General features: G+C 37.7%; 2 protein-coding genes across 9 annotated transcripts in view; one reads left to right on the plus strand and one right to left on the minus strand.

Annotated features, from left to right (window-relative positions):
• LOC126857207 (tubulin monoglutamylase TTLL4-like) overlaps nt 1–21,464 on the minus strand; it is a 161,856-nt gene that overhangs the window by 96,440 nt on the left and 43,952 nt on the right. For 2 of the 8 annotated variants that reach the window (XM_050606408.1, XM_050606405.1), the window contains exon 3: nt 10,886–10,947. The gene's annotated coding sequence lies outside the window, so the exon portion shown is untranslated. Of the gene's footprint in view, nt 1–10,875; nt 10,948–21,464 lie in introns of all 8 variants that reach the window. The other 6 variants (XM_050606403.1, XM_050606401.1, XM_050606407.1 and 3 more) reach the window with 3 other exon arrangements.
• LOC126857222 (uncharacterized) lies at nt 19,268–20,361 on the plus strand. Its single transcript, XM_050606434.1, has one exon. The coding sequence runs from the start codon at nt 19,484–19,486 to the stop codon at nt 20,006–20,008; it is 525 nt and encodes a 174-aa protein (XP_050462391.1). The 5' UTR covers nt 19,268–19,483; the 3' UTR covers nt 20,009–20,361.

Here is a 21,464-nt window from a genome sequence, read left to right on the forward strand (position 1 = left end):
AATTAGTTTAAAACGGTATCCAGAGTCCTTTCCGCCTCGTGAAAGAGGGAGAGAACGAAGCGAGGGGGGACGAGAGAGAGAGAGAGAGAGAGAGAGAGTAAGGCGAAGGAGAGATGCTGTAAATTGGGACCGCTGCGCAATTTCTATGGGGCCCTCATAGGCTTGTGGGCGGGGACCTGCCCCTGGCGGACTAGAAAAAGGATCCGGAGCCCAATGCGGGCTAACTAAATTCGACGAGAGAGTGCAGGTGTTGGAATTTTCCAAAGGATCTCCGTTATACGTATCGATATTACGTTTTCGATCCGTAGATAAAGAATGAGAAAGCTCGTTTATAAATTACTATTATAAGAGAGATAATCCACGTAGCACTAGCTTTAATTTAGGATATCATAGCTTCGAGATAACAAGCAATAGATTATAATTTCTTTTTACGTCAATTTAGATATTGCATCATGCAATGCATAAATTGTAAAAATTTGTGCATAATAAAAATGTCTGCTGTAAGAAAAAACTGTCTTCCTTCTAACTATAAAAATAAAAAGGTCGCTTATTCTAGACTTCGATAATATTAATATAATTAATTTATAACATAATTTAATATAATTAATCATCAACATGATTTTTTTTTTTAATCCAATCTTTTATACACGCATACAATTTTTATTGTATAATTATGTAATAGCCGCACTCATCGTGAATGCGCGCGCACAATTCTTCACGTCCACGTGCAAATTCCATAAGATTGTAAGATCAACGCGTAAAGGATCATAAGGATCTCTATAAGCAACCCCTCTAACCCCTCGCCACGCCTAATCCTCCGCGTTTCGCAGCTAAAATCACGGATTCGTACGTCTCGATCGAAAAAGGTGTAAGAGAAAAATCGTCCATGCGTATCGACGGACAGCTCGAACCGTCAAAGACGCGCGCACTCTATTGCGCTTGTCTAGATCCTTTCCCAGATTGAGCCCGATTAGGCCCCACTTTGATCCGTAAGCGGAGCTTGTCGTGATAGAATGCGTATTTGGAAAACACGAGGTCCTACCTCGGGCATCTTTACGCGCCATTGGAGAAATTTAACGATACGAGCGCTTGTAAAAAGGCTACTAGGTGTGGGCCTACACGCATGATGAAACTGGTGACGCGATTGGCAAAGATGAGCCACCGAAAAAAAAAAAACATCGACAAATTCGGACAATGTCGGATTCTACCGTCTTTCCTAGAGATACTGACAATAAGGTGACAACTCTGATTTCAATCATCATCGTAGCTCTATCTTAGTTCACAGCTGCGTTCTTATAAATCATTACAAATATCATAAAATAAGCTTTTTTCAGCTTTCTTAATAAAATACAACAAAACATCTTTTTTTTACATTTTTTTATTAGAAATTAAAGTTTCTAAAAGAAATAAATATATTTATTTTTCCCTCCAAAAAGTCATTTAATTTTACTTAAAAAAAAAAATTCTTATATAAAAAAATATAAAGTTAACTGGCGCATAATTTCTTCTATACTAAACAAATATATATATATATATATATATATATAAGAAATCACAATAATTTTAAAATTTCCTGTGCATGATAAATTTAAGTTTCATATAAATTTTTAATTATTTGATTATTTATTTGGCTTCATATTTTATTTTTCTTATATTATTTGGCAATGATGTAGCTTTCATAACGGGAATAAAATCTCAAAAATTACTCTCAGGCATTGTAAAGAATCCCTTAAATCTCGCTTACTAAATTCGTACACGTAATCAATTCGAAGGGCTCCCCGAATTGGATACGATCAATAAAATTGTCCGACTTGAACAACCACGTATCTGCTTCGGCAAACAAGATCCGTGACGATTCGATGACTCGACGTTCGATTTCGTCGAAACGAGCATGAAGTGGATCCCGAATAAGAAAATTACTCGGCGAGTCCGTTCTAGATCGAAATAATTTTCCACGCGAGGTCGACACGCCGCGCCGCACAATTTTCGCGCCACTTTTCCGCGGCGAATAAGCCGCGCGCGGCCGTGCCGTGAGACATTTTGTGCCGCAATTTTCACGCTCGCTCGACAGCCTATTCGATGATTTATCCATCCCGACCGCCGTTGTTCGCCCCGGATCCAAGGTGTTCGGCGAATGAATAAAATCGACGGCCGCGGAAAAAAAATCCGCGATCACCGAGAGGTCGAAAAGGCAGTCGCGTCACGCTGATTTTCGCGTCGCACGGTAGAAAAGATCGGAACAGGAGCGCTTCAAAGGAGGATAAAGAGAAGCGGTGGCGGCCCAAAATGCACGAATGGGGACCACCCGTTCCGCCGCGTTAGCCGGGTTGGCCTGTCGAGTTTCTCGTTTCTCGCTTTTGAAGCGGCCGATACGCCGATTTCGAAGACTTTCCTTCGCCCCTCCTTCCCCCCCCCCCGCCCCCCGCTCTTCTTTCTTTCCTCGCGGATGAGCCACTTTTGTCGCAGCCACCCTTCTTTCTCGAGATCGCCGTCCTAATATTCCGTGACGACAGATCACTCCCGTTCCTCTACAGCTATCAATACACCCCCTCCCATGCTCCCGGTTAAACGTTATTTACAAGGCCCTCATTGCCATCAAAGAGACGAGGACCAGCTGTCGAATTACCCGCACTGATTGTTCGGATTCTAAAAATGACGCAACACTGACGCAAAAAATCACGACGAATTCTGTGAGCAAACTTTATATCAGAAATTCGCTTCTTCATAACTATGATAGATTAATTGTTTCCTTAACGGCCACGAATTTTATAGTTTTCAATTATAAACTTTAATTTTTAAACTTCAAAATATGTGAGCAATTAAAATTTTTCCATCTTTTCATTTATTTCATTCTAGAATTTTTTAAATTGCAATGTTAATAATTTATGTAATATAAATATAAATATAAATATAAATTATATACAAAAAATTAAATAATACTTTCTACAATAGAAAGGCCAAATAGAAAATTATCCGAAAAAATTCTGCGAAACTTTGTGACGATAACACACAATATAGGCTAAAATAATATTTCTTGTTAATTGCGCAACGATGGTGACTACGAGTTTGACGGAACAATTTTGGTTCTGGAAAGGACCAACCAGTTATGATGATCACCCGAGAAACGAGACCGTGTATGGTGAGGTAATTGCTCGGATTCGTTCTTGTTGTCAGCTGACGTGAGAACCGGACGACGCCTCGTTCGTTATCCCCGAGTCCCGAGTCCGAAAAAGGTAGGACTGTAATTAAATCTTTTAAAAGTGATTTAATAACACGATTTCAGGACGATGCGCGACGATAATGTTGCATCAAGCGTCGCGTAACGCGATTTGGTAGAACTTGCCGCGGGTAAAGAAAAGCGACACGAGATAAGAAATAAGGTTCTTCTTCGAACACTCGTGACGGATAAACGCGACCAAGGTCTTATGGCGTTTTCTTTCGAGCGGAAATCGCCGCGAAAAGGAGCAGCGCACGCTCGATGATTCACAAAAAAAAACCACGAAAATACGATTCAACGATGTTCAAAACATTGATCAAACTAAAAGGCCCTTCTCGGGGATCATCGAAACGGAAGCGGAGATTTTCGAGCACGAATTAATTTAACTATATCGTTCACTCTATATTTTTCGAGCATAAAGCAATTTAAAATATAGTCTCATATAGATTTGAAATCTCCTTTCAAGGCTAATAATTCAAGCCTAAGTAATTAATTATATTTCTAAATAAAAAATTTATTTCACACAAAAAGGTGGCTGATCGTTGTTTTTGCATCATTCCTAAGTGCGTTGTTGTTTCAACGATCAATAAAAAAACATCATGTGTATATCCAGTTACAACGCGGTGGGAAAGAAAAGCGTTCCACGGAAAATCCAGTTTTCCTTTCAGACACATGAAGATTGCGTACAAAAAAAAAAAAGAAGTCTCACGCGAGAAGGGATACCAATTTCCACGCACGCCACGAAATCACCTTATAATAACACGGAAGGGATTTTTCCCCCCTTCGAGCTGTTGTTCATCACGCCAACGTAATGACACGGAAGATTTCTTTCCCCGCGTTGGAAGTTCCTGCGCGAAGAATAAAAGAAATCATGCCACCGACGTACGGGGAGATTATAATAGTCATTAGGCTATTTCGGATGTTACAAGGAAGAAGGCCAGGAGAGAGTAAGGGGAAGAAGGAGAAAGGAAAGGAGAGGAAGAGGGCTCTCTCTCTCTCTGGATGGATGGATGGATGGACCACGGTTTTTTGCCTCTCGGGGGTTTATAGCGTCGACGAGGCACTTGTTATGGCAGTGGATGCACGTGTTCTAATGGATATGCCGGACACGAACGGGGAAAAAAAAAATGTGGCTTTTCTCTAGGCATAGGTTAGCACGGAGGGATATCTAGGAGTCTCGACTCCGGAGGACAGACGAGATAGATGATGAGCTCAAGGCACGCAGGGCCGCATCTGGCCGCTGAGAAAAGGCTTCAAGAATTTCATTTGTTCAAAATTAGAGATTTTTCCGAGCGGGAAACTATTGTGTAATCTTTTTTCGAGAATCAAAAAAATTTTAATTTTTTTTTATACGATATGATGAGCCATATGATATTAAAAAAAAGAAAAAAAAAAAAAAAAGAAAAATAATTGACAGCTGCATGATCGTTTTCTTAGACACAAGTCTTATTGTGTGATTGAACTTTCTGTATTTATAAATATTAATGTTTTGCCTTTTTTAAAGTATGTAGTCCTGTATTTAGTATTGACTTTCAAAATTTTCTGTCCGATAAAATGTTCATATAAAAAATAAAATATAAATCAAGTAAAAAATTGTTACTTGAATATCTACGTCAGAAAAATGTTATTTAAAAATATTCTTAAAAATATTCTCATAAAATATCCTTCCGAGCCATTTATACACTTTTATGTCAAAAATATAAAAAAATATTAAAAAGCAAATATAGGCATTTAAAAGTAATTATACTTTGCACATCGATATTTCCTCAAATAATTACGACAGACACAATAGAGACACGCTTATAAAAGGGAGAAGGCTGCAGCCCTGAAGCGAGAACAACGTTACCTAACGCAGAAATCTTCTAAGGGCCCACGTAGTCCAGGGGCCGGCTCTTCCCTCTTTCTCCTCCCTCAGTTCTTCTCGCTTCCTCCTACGGTTGATCTGACTCACCCTTGCACGTGTTCAATTTCAGCCTCTTTGAAATCTCGTTCCTTATCCCGCTGGTCAGGATCCTAGAGAATCCTTGGTGCCGGACCCGAATGAGGTTCTTTCTCGGCCAACCGCTCCGCCCACAGGACCCTTCGCGCTCGAGAAAAGGATCGAAGCCGCGGCCAAAGAGACCCATCAAACTGCTCCTCCGTACGTAAAAAAGACCGTGAACGCACAAAGACGAAGGAGACGCCATCGGGGATGACCGGGTCGTCGCGAAAAGTCATTGTCGCCACTCATGTTCAAACGAACGTTTTCCAATAATTGTTATCGTACATTGACGATTTGGGGCGAGTCCAGACGGCGCGGCGACTCCTCAAGAACATTATCGTGCCGGCCAATGAATCAGCATCGGGCGTTTTGTGGGCCCGACACACAATACACGCAAAATCGCAATACATCGAGATGAAATTAAATGCCGTGTTGCATTATGAGCGAAATTTCTCCACCCAAGCTAAAATTGTAAAGAAAATCTTCGAAATTGAAGTAAGTTGCAGCTTTGTAGCCAATTTCCACTGAACGCCTTAAGAGGAAGAACCCCCACTCCCCTTCTTAATATAAACTTTCTTTTATAAATTCTTTGATGACTGTCGTAATCATTTAATGCGAAATTTAATGTGCAAAATATATACATATTTTTTTTTTTGTTCAAATTATCTTTCTTTTTCGCGAAATCGTTTTAATATAACATATATGAAAATAGGATTTTAATAAATTAAAATTGTTTTATGTTTCAAACAAAAATAATTGTAAATATAAAATGAAATGAGATGCAAAAAATTCATATACTTTTAATTATGAAATTGAACTTGGTAAGCACTTCTCTTAAAAAATTACCTACTTAACGATAATATTATTAATAAAGATTTTGTTATACTTATTCATGTAATATCTAGATATATGATAAAATATTAATAAGCATATATTTGCTGAGTAATTTTCTCCTCGCGCCAAAACATTCTGGTTGTCATGTGCACGCTTTCTTTCTCGTACGCATTTGCCTCGAGGGATGCTGTCTGTTGCAATTTTCTACGCTTTGCGGATCCAATGGATTTATGAGCTCGCGTATCTGCAATATCACTGAATGCGCATCTACTTTCGAGAAATAAAACGCATTCGAATTGAACTGAATACGCTACTCATATGTGCGCAGCGGCGCAGTTACGGAAGAGAAAAAAAAAAAAAAGAATCGTAAAACGCGAAGAGGTTCGCGAGCATCTCCGCTGCCGAAGAACGAGTCGAATAGACAGGATACCACGATGACACGGTCCACGCTAATCCTGCAATAGAAATCCTTAAGTCGCTACCGGTCATCCGACCAACGGTAGCGTAGAAGAAGGCGACAGAAAGGGAGGAAGGGAAATGTATAATTTATAATGATAATCCTTTAAGAATGGATCCGTGCCCCGGAGGCAGATTCACGGTCCTGCGATCTTCAATGGCGAGGCCCGCCCCTCCCCTCCCTCCTTCCCACACTCCTCTTTTCAAAAAACCACCCTCCCCCGCGCTCCATTTTTTTTTTTCCCCCTCCACCCCGGTCGTCGGATGAATCACACGGATCGGCCGTGCATGCGGCAGTTCCGTCAGGATCTTGTGTTTACATAGGTGCAGGACTTGCGAGGAACAGCTGTTTATTTAAGGGCATAATGGCGACTGCGGTAAATGGAAACGGACTCTTTCCGAGCGATATTTTTCTCGGCGCGCAAAAGCTTCGAGGATTTTGAAGATTCGAAAGGTCGATATCGAAGGAATATCACCGCACGGTCCTCCAAGAAGTTTGTCAACTCTCAAACTTGGTGTACCGAGTAATGTTTGATATTAGGATTCTCGTGTTGATCTTGGAGCCTATCAAGTTATCATCATATAAATGCATTGACGCTTTTATTACCGGAGTGTGGTTTTCGATTTATGATGCATGAATGGTCGAGCTTCTAGCAACATTTGATACGCGCAATTTTAATATTTTTTATTTAGGATCCTTGGCCTTATATAATTATTTTCTTATTATTTAATTTATTATTTTATATAATATTTTTATTTAGGATCCCTAGCTTTATATAATTATTTATAATATATTTTCAATTAGGGTTGAAATTTTGGGTAAATCTTTTAAATAAAAATATTTTATATAAAAAGAACGCGCATATATGTATAAATTTGTAAAATATTGTAAAAAGTATATTTTATATATGTATAAGTCTCACATATACAGGGTGGGCCATTTTAATCAATCCACAATTGGTATAAAGAAAATAATTGTTTTTAAGAAAAAGTTTGCAGTTATTTATAATATATTTTCTTTTAAGCAATTATTTGTTTTTTTTTACATCAATTAATTCATCTCATTATTCTGTGCATAAAAATATTAAAGTAAGATTATCAAAAATTAAATATTTTATATTTTATATAAAAATATGTCAAATTAAGATATAAATAACTCAAAAAATATTTAATGAAAAAATACTTCATTAAATGTGTGTTGAAAAGGTCTCAAAAAGGACTATAAAAATATGCGATAAAAAAAGGGTTAGATTTCCATTAAAAAAAAAAAAAAAAGTTGATTTGAAACAACCTTGAAAACCGTCATTTACAAACATTTCTACAACATCAAGATATTTAAAATAACGCAAAGTATCTGGGATATTCTAGTGGGTTGATTAAAATAGGGCCCACCCTATATAGTGCAAAGAATTCACACTTCGAGGCAAAGATTACTTTCTGTGAATTTAACGCGAATGATGAAGGAAGATTCGAGACAGGGCATTATACAGAAACAACGAGTAAGAATTTCGAGGATGCCCCCCTGGCAAAATTTATGAGTCACGGATACAGTTGTCCGCAACCATACGAATCCTTCCCCCCTTCCATAACGCGCATCTCGGATGACGAAATTCGCCATTGAAAGGTACGTGTGGAAGCATCGCGCGAGAGAGTTAGGTCGCGTCCTTTTAGAAGGGACTTTCTCACACAACCCCGAGAGGATGCCACCCACCCCCACGTTAGATTCGCCTTTCAAGCGTCGCGGCAGGTCCTCGCATCCGGCAGGATCGCCCTCCTTTGCGCGAGACCCAAATAAAGATCTGCGCTAGTTCGAACATGTCTCGTCTGCTGCAGGCACGTGAAGAAAACTCGGTCAAAGGGCGTTGAATACTCTGCGCAGGTTCGAACCTGGCCGGATTCTGTCTTTTGCAAACGTGTTCTCAGTTTATGTAACATGTTACACAAAAAGGGATCTTTCCTTCTTGAGCGAAACATGTCCAAACCCGTGAGCCTTTATCTGAGAAAAAGTCTTTTTCTCGAGTTTTTATTCAATCAAACTTGCCATTATGTGCAATTTTAAAAAAAAGTGTCTTGCGTATTCGAAAAATATATCCGCCTGTACGCTGATGTTTCCTGTTTAAATTTATTGATAAAAATAATAGTACTATTTTAACACAATATTTTATAGAATTTAAAAAAAAATCAATCTATGTTTTTTTTTAAATTTTATAAATTCTATGTGTCTAAACCTGTGAGTCTCTTTTTGAGAAAAAGTCTTTTTCTCGAGTTTTTATTCAATCAAACTTGCCATTATGTGCAATTTTAAAAAAAGTGTCTTGCGCATTCGAAAAATATATCCGCGTGTACGCTGATGTTTCCTATTTAAATTTATTGATAAAAATAATAGTATTTTAATACAATATTTTATAGAATTTAAAAAAAAATCAATCTATGTTTTTTTTTTAAATTTTATAAATTCTATGTGTCTAAACCTGTGAGTCTCTTTTTGAGAAAAAGTCTTTTTCTCGAGTTTTTATTCAATCAAACTTGCCATTATGTGCAATTTTAAAAAAAGTGTCTTGCGTATTCGAAAAATATATCCGCGTGTACGCTGATGTTTCCTATTTAAATTTATTGATAAAAATAATAGTATTTTAATACAATATTTTATAGAATTAAAAAAAAAATCAATCTGTTTTTTTTAAATTTTATAAATTCTATGTGTCTAAACCTGTGAGTCTCTTTTTGAGAAAAAGTCTTTTTTTCGAGTTTTTATTCAATCAAACTTGTCATTATATTCAATTTTAAAAAAATGTTTTTATGTATCCAAAAAATATATTCGCGCTATTTCCTATTTAAATTTATTGATAAAAATAATAATACTGATTAAAAAACAATAATATTAATAAAAATAATAATTTCATACAATATTTTATAGAATTCTTAAAAAAATCGATTTATGCTCTTTTAAAAATATTATAAATTCGATTTTTGAATTTTATCCAAAAATAATCAAAAGAGTGAATAATATCAAAATGCAGAAATATCAAATTATCAATAACAAATATTATACAAAAGCATTGCACCAAATTATTCTAATATACCGTTAATCAGACAATTTCTCGTTCGACCCTCCGATCCGTTAACCCAAAATCCCAATCGGCGATGTACCGAAAGAGTTAGCGGAAACCTGCGAACAATACGAAGGGAAAGGGTTTCCCTTCCGATGAGATGCACCTGTGGAAGGGTTGAGGCGCGGAATAAAGGATATCCGAGTTGAAGTCCGGGACACTCGCGACAAGTGCACTAAAATATTACTTGGCGGACTAATTTTTTCTCGGCGAAAACTCGTAAATGCCGAGAATTATTCTAACAATTTTAACCATACACCTGGTGCGCTTTGTGAAAATGTGGAAAAAGGGCTACGTAACGGCAGCTGCGGAAAAACTATATCATGCATGCATGCATGCATGCATGCTATGCGCACCGTGTGCCAGTCGGTGGTGCAGGTTTTTCCCGGTGAGAGGAAGACGAAAATCAACCCTTGAATCGTCTTGAATTCTCTTTCAATCGATTCGATTCGCTCTCGGCGCAAGATCGAAATGTCGCTTTTATGATTGCGTGCTGCGCGCATATGCGCTCGCGAGGGCGAGGGGAGGGTGTCCTTTTGTGAGCGCGTTTGACCCTTTTTACCTGGATCACTCTCGCCCCTTGGCTCCCGACCCTCGCCTTGTGATGCGGGGGAGAAGGGAGGAACGTCGAACAAACATCGGCCGGTGCTTACCCCGTACGGTGGCCCATTCAAGGATGTGAGATATGCATCTACGGTCCCGAATGGGCCTCGAAAATAACGAAATTCTACCGGAGATTTTCGTGATTTTGAATAATATTGCATTCACCCCCGTGGCCGCCTTCAACCCCGTCTCGGCATATTCCTTGGACGTTTTTCAAAGGGATCGAAAGGGTCCTCTCGCGCGTCGCGCCATTATGGTCCGGCCCCTTTTTATTCTACCCACGGAAATTCCCTGGACCGCTCCGAGGGAACAAAGGATTCCGCGTGGTTTTCTGAGCCGAAGCGCATAAAGGATTTATCCGCGAAGGATAGATCGCTCGATCCTGAAGAAGTGAGATATTCAGCAATGGCCACATTTCAATTTTTAAAAGGAAGAAAAAAAATAGATCATCTAAATTTTGTCGATTGTCGTTAAGTAAAATTATTTTTACAATCCATGACGTATTTTTCAATATTTTCAACAACGCATTAAAAAAGAAGATAATATGATAAGAAAGGGTCAGAATTTAGAAGAGATATTTATGACTAGCGTAGAGTGTTAAGAGTGTTGAATGAAAGCAGCACGAATGTTTAGAACACAAAGACTTCCTACAAAAGATACATGTAAGGACTCACCAACACTCACGCGCAAACTTGTTGATCCGCTTCAGTCGTCCTGATGGTCGAGAATCCACGCTGCCGCTTCACCTGCAGCAGAAATTAGCGAAACGTTAATTCAGAAAATAACAGTGCGTTTTATTGCGATGATGAAACGCGTCTCAGCCGACCGGCACAATTGCTGAATAAAGAAGAAAGAAGAAGAAAACGCGGCAAAATATAATCGCGCGCTTCAACGCGATCATTAAATGTTTCGAAGACACGCCGAGCTTTATGAATTATATATTGACGAGCTGTAAAAAAAGCTCGTTAGAAACCGCTGGGAGTGTCCCGGTAATTCGAGATATAATTCGGTCCGATTATACACGGTGCCGCCCTAATAACCGAAATTTGTATCGATCCACTATAGGCTCCACGCAGCCCCTAAAAAATATTTAATAAGCATCAAAAAATCATAGAGGTGTGTAAACCTATTATAAATTCATCCCATTTGCCGCGAAATGGGAGAAAGTATTTTAGAACAGTTTATATAGTCATTGAATATAACAAACGCAATCAGTTAAAAAAAATAAATAAATAAAATTTTATAAAACTTTAATTAATTTATAATCAGTTACAGACTTTCTAAAATAAAATTGTGTGATTTGTATTCTTTTTATCTTTAAATTTGTAAAATGCAAAATTCAATTTTTAATCATATATTCAATGCACTAATAAAATTGCAAGATTACAATTACCTTGCTTAAGAATTTAAAAAATACATATATTTAAATAGATACTATAATTCAATAATAAAAGCTTCAATAATAAAATAATAAAAACTTCAATAATAAAATAATAAAATTCCTGCGCATCCTAAGCATTTTTCGCGTGTGCCAAGATATAATCCATGGAATGATCGACTTTTTGTACGGATTAATTCTAAAGTATACAGAGAAAATGCGCGAATTTTTTACAAACTCCTTGCACTTAATCCAGATTCATATCCGAGATAAGAGATAAAATTCCAATCAAGAAAATCTATCTAAGAACCGCATCTACCTGCCGAAAGCGATTACCAACCCCGCAAAAGTGAGAAACAAAAAACGAATACGGTAGTCGAATTATTTTTCACCCCCAGGCACAAACAAGATTTCTTTCTTTTTTTAATATCACCCTCTCTTTCTCCACATATCTTCGTTCGTCTTTTCTTTTCTTTTTTATTATCGATTTTTTCCTACAAAACAATAAGTAAAAATAATCAGCTGACAATCGGAGAGAAAAAAATAGAGAAAGGATTTTTTAATTAAAAATTTAAGGATTTGTTTAATCGTGAGGTCGACAATCACACCGTATCTTTATCACTAAATATAATTATTTATGTTATTATGAAAATCGCATATCTCAAACCCCCCCCCCCAAAAAAAAAAATCTTAACATTTTAAAATGAAATACGGAGTTTAATAAATTAAATTAAAAAAAAAAAAACTGTACGCGCGTGACCACAAGATTATGCGCGCGCTCACGTGTAATGGCACCGATTTTAAGACCGAGATAACTCGCTGCATCTGTACCAACCGCGGATGAGGTTTACCTTCGCCTCGAGAGATAAAATGAGACACGCAGCTACCTTGCGGCGCACAGCAGCTCATTCGGATTTCGTCGTTCCACTTACAAACGGATGCTATCGGGCATGAAATGCCGTGGAATGTTCCCCGCTAGGATATTTTATTACTGTCAGTGGAGTGGAATCGTATCAGCTTTCGATTAAAGGTACGAGAGAGGGTAGATTGGAATCGAGTTTTCGGGTAGTCTCTTTAAAACTCAATGACAAGGCGTTTCCCATTTTCTTTTTATTATTTTCCATAACACTCAAAGTCAAATTTAAATTAATTAGAGTTTATATTAAATTATTTTAAAAAATATATAAAAAGATTAAAAATTATATATATATATATATATATATATATATATATTAATAATTAAAAATGTTTAATTAAACCTCAGGACTGGATAACTAATACATTAAATATGTATATAAAGTATAAAATTGTATTATAAGTAATTATTATATTATAATATTATTATAAATTATATATAAAGAAAAAAAAGGAAAATTTATCTAATCATTTAGCGCTGAATTAAAAATTGCTATTAAATATAATAGTGTAATTTCTACGAAAGTTTAAAATTTCGTGTACCTATGTAAGATCCATGAGAAACATGCTGTTATCAGATTATCCTGCGTATAGCCTTTCGAATTATGAAATATGGATATCTGCGATACCGCGTATCCCTTGTTTCGCCCCTGCAATCACCTCGCCAATTTATCCGCAACCGACTCAATGAGCCACAAGGGAAATCATTAATTAAAGCTCCACGAGAGGAACGAGCGCGCGCTCGAGTATACGCGTACATACATCAAAAATTTTCGAACGAAACCAACCGCCGGATTCACGGTGAACGCCGAGTGAACAGGTCGAATTATCTCGATCTCGAAATCGGCACGATTACACGCGGAGTGCGCGAGGAGGAAGCAGAAAAAGAAGCCGAGGATGGCGGAAGGAGAGGAAGAAGGGGAGCGAGAGAGAAGGAGAAAAGCGCGGCGAGACGAGGATGCCACTTTCTGCTTGCACCTGCCGATGACGTCAGAAGGGACTTCTTGTTTCGGTCTGCTCAGCCCCGGGGGTCACCACTACTGTTTTAGTTAAGCCTGCGCGCTCTTTCTTCGCCTTCTCTTTTCCCTTCACCATCTCACCCAGGGTACCTCTTCTCTCTCTCTCTCTCTCTCTCTCTCTCTCTCTCTCTCTCTCTCTCTCTCTCTCTCTCTCTCTCTCTCTCTCTCTCTCGAAGCAAGTTTCATATGCGGGCAAAGAACGCCGCGGTCATTGCTCACGTATTAATTATATGCTAATGAAAATTCCATGTAAAAAGTCGCGGTCTGTAATAACTGCCACAGAATCTTTTTAACGCCCGACGTCCTTCCTCTGTTGCTCGCTTGTTCATAGTCATGATCTCTAAGTCGCGAACGGCTTCTTTTTCCGAAACATTATCTTATGTAATTACGTAGAATATATTACTCTGAATAAAAAACAGGCAAAATTTTATACGATACTATTCTTTTACAGATTTCCTCTTAAAATACCGCAGAGATTTGTATACTAGAATAAAAATAAATAATAATAATTATTAATATTTTTAAAAATAAAAATAAAAATAAAATAAAAATAAAATAAAAATAAAAAAAATAAAATAAAAATAATATAAAAATACAATAAAAATAAATAATAAATATATATTATATGTTTAAATAAAACTAAACAGAAAGACAAAATTGAACGCATTCTCATACATTTATTTATGGACGGTGTTTACAATTCGCACTTACGTGTCATGTCCTCAGTAAAATTAAACATTCTTTTATTGTAAGACAGACCTCCTCACTGTTGGCCCCTTCCACAACTAAACTGAATTTACCATTTGATGAAACAACATTATATAAGCGACCTTGTCGATAAGTCCTTGAACAAAAGTCTACAGACTTTTGTCTGTTGTTTATCATTACGAAAAAGAATCTTCATATCCATAGATGGCAAATAAATAAAGAAAAAGAAAAGCATATGCGTGTTATCGAGTCATTTTTAGGTACGTTCCATGCAACGTGCGTTTAGCCCGATTATTCAGACGTTCGCGGATCCGTTTTCTCGTCGGTTAATGACGCGATAAAGCGATACTATCGCGTGGCGGAATGCCAGAGGTAGTATTTTAATCAAGATCGTGTCATATCGCTCACCTCTAATGTTTGCCACGGTCGAACGTGAAGGGGATCGCGCGCTCCACCTCCGGAATATAACGTTTTATCTGATGGAAGCCGCGACACTCGTCCGGTACGCGATTTGCATAATCTAATACCTTGGCTCGAGACGCGGAATAAATATAGGGATATGACGCGCAGTTTCTGCCAGGTATTCATCGTCACGCAATTTGCGAGCGCGATAACAGCTTAAACGCTGCGTACTTTTCGCACAAATTTTCTGTAATTTTATCTATATACGGGGTGTCCCCAATTTGAACGTTAAAACTTCGGAAGGAGATAAACGAGAGGGAAAGTTTCTTTGAAAATTTCGTTTTTGAAGAAAATTGCAAAAAAAAAAATTACCAGAAAATTTAAAGCAACACTAAAATTATTAGGCTTGTGAAAAAAATATCATAAAATAAAAATTGTAAAGCATGAAATTAAGAAAAGAGAGTGAATTAAAGTACTCCTGAGATAAAATTAAAAGATTGTAAATAAATATGCGAAATTTTGTCTTTAATCTAATTTTACCTCATGAAGATTTTAACTCGCTCCCTTTTCTTAATTCTTGCCTTACAACTTTTATTTCGTGATATTAATGAACCTAATAATTTTAGTGTTGCCTTAAGTTTTTTGGTAAAAATTTTTTACTTCTATCTTTTTTGCGAGTTTCTTCCAAAAAAAAAACGAAGCAAAAACGAGTAAATCTCGAAAGGACTTTCTGTCTTTTTATCAATCCCCTATATGCTCCCCAAGTTTTGACAATTAAATTCGAGACACCCTATAATACTTCGATGTAAACGAAATTTTAATTATATTCTTAATCATATCATTAATGTTTCAGTAAAGTAAAATCTATGCCGTTGCTTATGTTTGATCTGTTTTTCATCCGAGAGTATCTCCTTGTTTTAAAAAAAAAGACACCAATTTTTTTTAGAATTATGTTAATTCCAACAATTCTCATCAATCTCTAATAATGAAATTCATCAACTTCGTGAACTCTACATTTTTTTTTTTTTTTAACACGGAAGCGCTATCGCTAATATCTATCGACACTAGTAGTAACTTTCCGAGCTATAAAATCGAGGAACGACGACGTGCAATTTATGCCAAATCGTTTGTTGGTTAATGAACCAGGCCGATTCATTCTGCTCAAGGAGCACAAACGCGTCGTTCGAAATTTGTCACGTCACACGCGCCGCAACTCTGCGTTTCGTTGAGCAATGCATGTGATTATCGATACTATATAAAATATACGTGGTATAAATTCCCGTCTCAGAATGTACAAGAACGGCGCGGCTCTAAAAACTTGATGGACCGTTCTCGAATCGCTGCGAATGCGGACGAGCAAAACGATCATGAATTATTAATTCCACGTGAGACGCCTCCGGGATGATGGGCGCGCTCGCGCGAATACAAGGGAGGGCGGCGAGGGGGAGGGGGAGGGGGAGCGCGGGCTTTAAATCAGGACACCGCGCGAACGGTCTCGAATTAATTAAAATTTGACGGTCGCGTTAAGAACCGGTTGTAAGGTCTATCCGATCTGGCGTGATGGTCCTCCGAAGCGAGGGATTCTTTATCCATCGGCTGTTAACGGCGTCGAGTGAAAGAGCGCGAAGCGAAGCGGCGAGCGGTCCTCTGTTCAGAACGTCCGCGAATCCGTGCTCGCAAACCGGTTTAAATCCGCGGCTAACAGGAAACGCGCGAAATTATCCGTTTCCTCAATTTTCATTTAGAGAGTCGCCTGCTGCCTGTGCGCGGCAATAATGGACGCGAGATCGTGCTCCACAAGCTAGAGACACATTCGAGTTAGCGTAGCTAACTCATAGTTGATTGATGAATACTAGAATTTTTTGCAAAATTATTCCTGCTGATTAGTTTGTGTGTGGATATTATGTAAAAGGAATTAATACCAAACTGTCACTTGTATTCCTCTACGAATTAGTCATGCTTGTGGTATTCGATAAAAAGCAATACGCTCTAGTGACTCGACTACCACGTGGATAAAACCAGTCGATTGATATGCCTAATGACATGACATTTTTATACTTTACATTTGTATGAAAAGTGAATAATTTTTTTCACCGTATGTAGAATGAGGCTCATCGAATTTCAAAGTTAAAAACAAAGATGAAATCGGCTATCAAGTCAGTAGTGATGAGAGATATTTGATAAACTTTCGAACATATATTAAATAAGAAAAAAGATTAAATTTAAATTGTAAATTACATATGATCAAAATGATACACATTTTATATGTAAAATACAAATGTACGGATATTTTTATATTTATATTAATTTTAATTTACATGAATATCTTAACACGCGCATAAATTAAATGAGAAAGTTACTCAGATTATCGGAGTAATATAACAAAAAATCGCTCATCGCAATATAATGGACAATATTTATCTCTGTATATATTAAATTTGCAAAAAAAAAAAAAAATTTTCAAGAATAATTTTCAAAGAGCAACCCCGCACCTAAAAACAATATTAAACCGAGAGTAAATGAAATCACCCTTGCAAATTACGAATCCTTCCTCGACAGGGCAGGTAAGTCGAGTCTGCCAAGTACCAGACTCGTTTCACCTGCCCCAAGCTGTGTTTCCGAAGCGCAAGTGAAAACAAATAATCTGAGTATACCTGTCTTTCGAGGGGGCAGACAAAGTTTGCCTGCGGGATATAACCATACTGTGCCTGCCCTCATCTCGACACGATCCTACACGAGACTCGTTCTCACCCTCAATAGATTTCCATTAGTATTCAGGTGCGTCAATCGAGCGCCCATAAATCCCCGCTGATTTTACATGTAAATTAAGCAAATAATGCGTATTAATTTTCTAAATTTTTCAGAAAAATCTAACAAAATAACATTTTTTAAATAATAAATAAATATCAAAGAAAATAAAAAAAATGATTAAAGTATATTAATAATTATACAATTCCATTTTTATTTTTTACCTCAAAATTTATTGCCGAAAAAGCTCTTGTTTCAAAAATACAAAATTCTGTAAAGATATACTTTAATTTTAATTGTACACATTCATTAAATAGATTGATCCATATATATCAAGTGCTAACACGTATCCATTCCATCTGACATTTGTGCCACGAAACAGGTTGTCAAAAAATATCACCCCGAAGAAAAAAACTCGGCAATTCGTGGGGTACGTGTGAGAGAAGAGAAAAAATACATTCCCTCAAAAAAACTTTCAGGCTTTTTCTTTTTTATGACGGTACAGCTAATGGAAGCATCGTGATCGTGTCATGAAGACAAGGCGACTGGGTTCCAAGATAATAAAAAATCCGATCGGAGGTGTATTTAATAGCGGGGGTTACCCGCACTTATCACGGGGGGCGTCTAGATGCTTCCCGGCTCTAAATCTCTCGAGCACAGTGGAGTAATGAAAGAAGCCTGGATACGTTATTACTGCGCGTTAATTACTATAACTTACCGGCCTGGATACGTTAACCCTTTGGCTTAAAATTTCTCAACAACGATCGCATTCGAGATTATTTTTCCGTGGAGATCATCCAACAAATAATATGCAAAATCTCATTAAATCTTTTAATTATATAAATTATTCATCAATCAATAAAAAATAATTATAATAAAATTTAAATAGAAATATTAATTGAATTTTTGTATAATTTTTTTATAATTACATAACTCTTTTTCCTTCCATTTAAAAATATTTGAAAACAAGATAATGCTAAGAATGTAATAATTAAAATATTCGCGATAATTTTAATTTTAGATACAAGATATAAAAATCCATAGGAAACTACTTTATTGTCCTTTCTTGCCCCCAACAAAGACGCATCCACGTAGGACGTACGATTTCTACTCGATGCCCCTTATATCACGCTAGTTCGCGTGTCAAAACTGAATATACCATCGATCGTATGTTACACAAGTTGATGTACTAAACGTTTCGTGAATCCAACGATCAACTGGGCGTAATTAAGCATTGTGGGCTTTCTTCGTTCATATCATTATTTCTATTATTACCAATGTCGTGTCTAACCAGCCAACTTGTCACCCCCGACGCGAAACGCAACAAGTTAAATACTTTGTATTCGGTGCAAAGCTGACGACAAAATCCGTCTCACCTCACGCTAACTCGCGTGATGCGCGCGAAAGTGTCGCAACAGGTACGATCCAGTCTTGAAAAAGCAACACCATCCCCTTTTCGTAGTCTCTAGAAATCCCGGTTGCGTCCTAGAGAAAGGGATCCCTCTAGAAAGGTCTCTAAGAAAGAACCAGATTCGCCGCCGAAACGAGAGAAGAGCCACTACATATATAAGATCTCGAGCGGGGGTGACCATGGGGGTGTGTGCGCACGTGCATATATAAAACGGAGGGGCCCCAGCAAGCAGGGTGCTACAGGGACCGAGATAGGTGGTGGACGAGAGAGGTGAAGGCGGAGAGGGAGGGAGAAGACCGGCAGATGGTCGGCGTGGACCCCGACGTGGGAAGCTCCGAATTCTCCGAGTTCCCACAGCCAGAGTGCACCTGCCTTCCCCACTCTGTAACCCCGTGCAGTCTCGGCGGGGCTATATAAGGACGGGGTTGCTCATACTAAGGCACCATTCGCTCACTAGCGTTTCGCTCCAAAGCAACTTGCCCAAAAGCACATTCACCAAGTACCACGTTCTCCGCTTCCACGCTTCTCCCGCCAAGTTCCTATCGAACGACAGTTCGTGCCACGTGTTCCGAGTTCCGACAGTTCGTCAGAAAAAAAAAAAAAAACCGGTTCAGTGTACGTGGTTCAAGGGAGAAGAAGCTCAGAGATAAAGAGGAAGAGAGAGAGAGAGAGAGAGAGAGAGAAAGAACCAGGGAGGAAAGATGGCCGCCACTACCGTAAATGAACACGTGTTGTTCGACTTCGAGATCAGCGACGTGTTCCAGAACGAGCTCAACGACAATCTTTACAACCTGAACATGTCACAAGACAAGGTCGTGAGCGCCAGCAAGAGCAGACGCATGCTGAAGCCATTAAAGCCGTTGCTGCAAATGCTGAAGAGACGCTCCAGCAAATACATCAAAAGCAAGAAACGTCAACAGGCTGTGCCGCAGATTGAAATCTTCACCGAAGAGGTCGACAATCAAAACAACGCCAACGAGGCGTTGGAGCGCAGACTCCTGCAGGAGCTGCAAGACGCCGAAGAGGGTGCCGCCATCACTGTCTGCCTGGACGGACAGATGACCGTCGTGCCGGTTGTGCCTGGTCAGTGCTACGTGCCGGTGCATTTCGCCCACACCCACGCCGGCGACTTCTACTGGACGACACTCAGCATGGCGGACAGAGACCTGTGCTACAAGGAGCGTGCATTCTCGCAGCATCAGCTCCCAGAGGTGCAGGTGGCGTAAAACGCTGTCATCGAGAACAACCGCGTCTACCTCAAAGGGCGAATCGTCCGAGAGCTGATTACTCGAGATGCGCTGAAGTTTCTTCAGCGAAAGCACCGATCGTGCTTCCAAGGACGAGGACTGCTGTCACCAGCCGAGGTGCGGGACGAAGAGCTTAAATAAGACATTTCGAAACTGTGATCACTAGATTATGTTATGTAGATTTTAATTTTATGTCACACACACTGACAATTGACTGACCGAGATAAGCATTCCTCGCAGATATAATGAAAATTGATAAACGGTATGTCAAAAGAGAAACGCGATACATATATTTTTTTTTTTTTTTTTTACATTGCGACACATTAGTCGCGTTTGTGATATTTGTACTTGTAGGATATACTTAAAATATATATATATATATATATGAATTTGTAGTGTTATTTTGAGATTGTGATATCGGCTTTAATGTCAGCAAGCTGACAGTTTTCGTCTTCCAATATGTTTGTTTAAAATAAATGTTATTGATAAACAAATATATACCTTGTGCCAATTAATTTGTTTCCTTCACCTTAGTTGTAAGTGAATAATTTTAAGAATATCATAAATATTAAAAACTTTTTCTTTTTTTAAATATATCCATTCACATATAAAGAAATCGTGTAAATTAACTAAAGAGATACATGAAAAAGGCCTCTTTAGGTTAAAATTTACATTCTCAGAAATCATTATTTCGTGTGTATCATACAAATTGAATAATCAACAGAAAATAAATTTATTAAAATCTGTTGAAATCTAAGATCGGTTCCAAAAAACGATTATATTCAGCAATATAAAAAATTCCTTAAGAATTTCAAAGATAGATAAAAAAAATTTGACCAGTCGTTTAACATAACTTTAAAGAAACAAAATTATTTCGTCCATAAAACGCCACAAGATATAAGACAAAACGCGAGAAAACTTCCTCAACATGAGGAAGAAATTAAAGGTTAAAGAATATCAAATTTATCTGTATTTATTTGTACTTCTTAAAATTTTTTAATTTAATCTTGCTATTAAATAAAATTATTAATGATACACATATATAATGCTCTCTTCAATATTTTATATCAATAAAATAGTTAGTTAATTGCGTTTCTTCATATATTATTTATAAATATATCAATTATTTTTTATTAAGTTAAAAAAAAAAAAAAACGAGCGAAAGGGCAAGTAGACAATAGTTCGTTTAACCGAAAATGCTGCACGGATATGGATCGACGTTATGCGCACGTGTTGTCCATATGTGACAGACACATGTCCACTATGTGCGTGCGAATTCGCATGATTTTCCACAGCGAACGCAAGGGTAACCCCAACTTCCAGACCGAAGAATAATAAAAGATATCACGATGATCAATAATCGTGTATCGAAGTATAATAGAATAATCGAAAGGGTGAATAAATTTACGATATGTGTGTTCAATAGAGCTAATTC

The sequence above is a fragment of the Cataglyphis hispanica genome, chromosome 21 (genome assembly GCF_021464435.1).
Source record: "Cataglyphis hispanica isolate Lineage 1 chromosome 21, ULB_Chis1_1.0, whole genome shotgun sequence".
Classification (NCBI taxonomy): Eukaryota; Metazoa; Arthropoda; class Insecta; order Hymenoptera; family Formicidae; genus Cataglyphis; species Cataglyphis hispanica.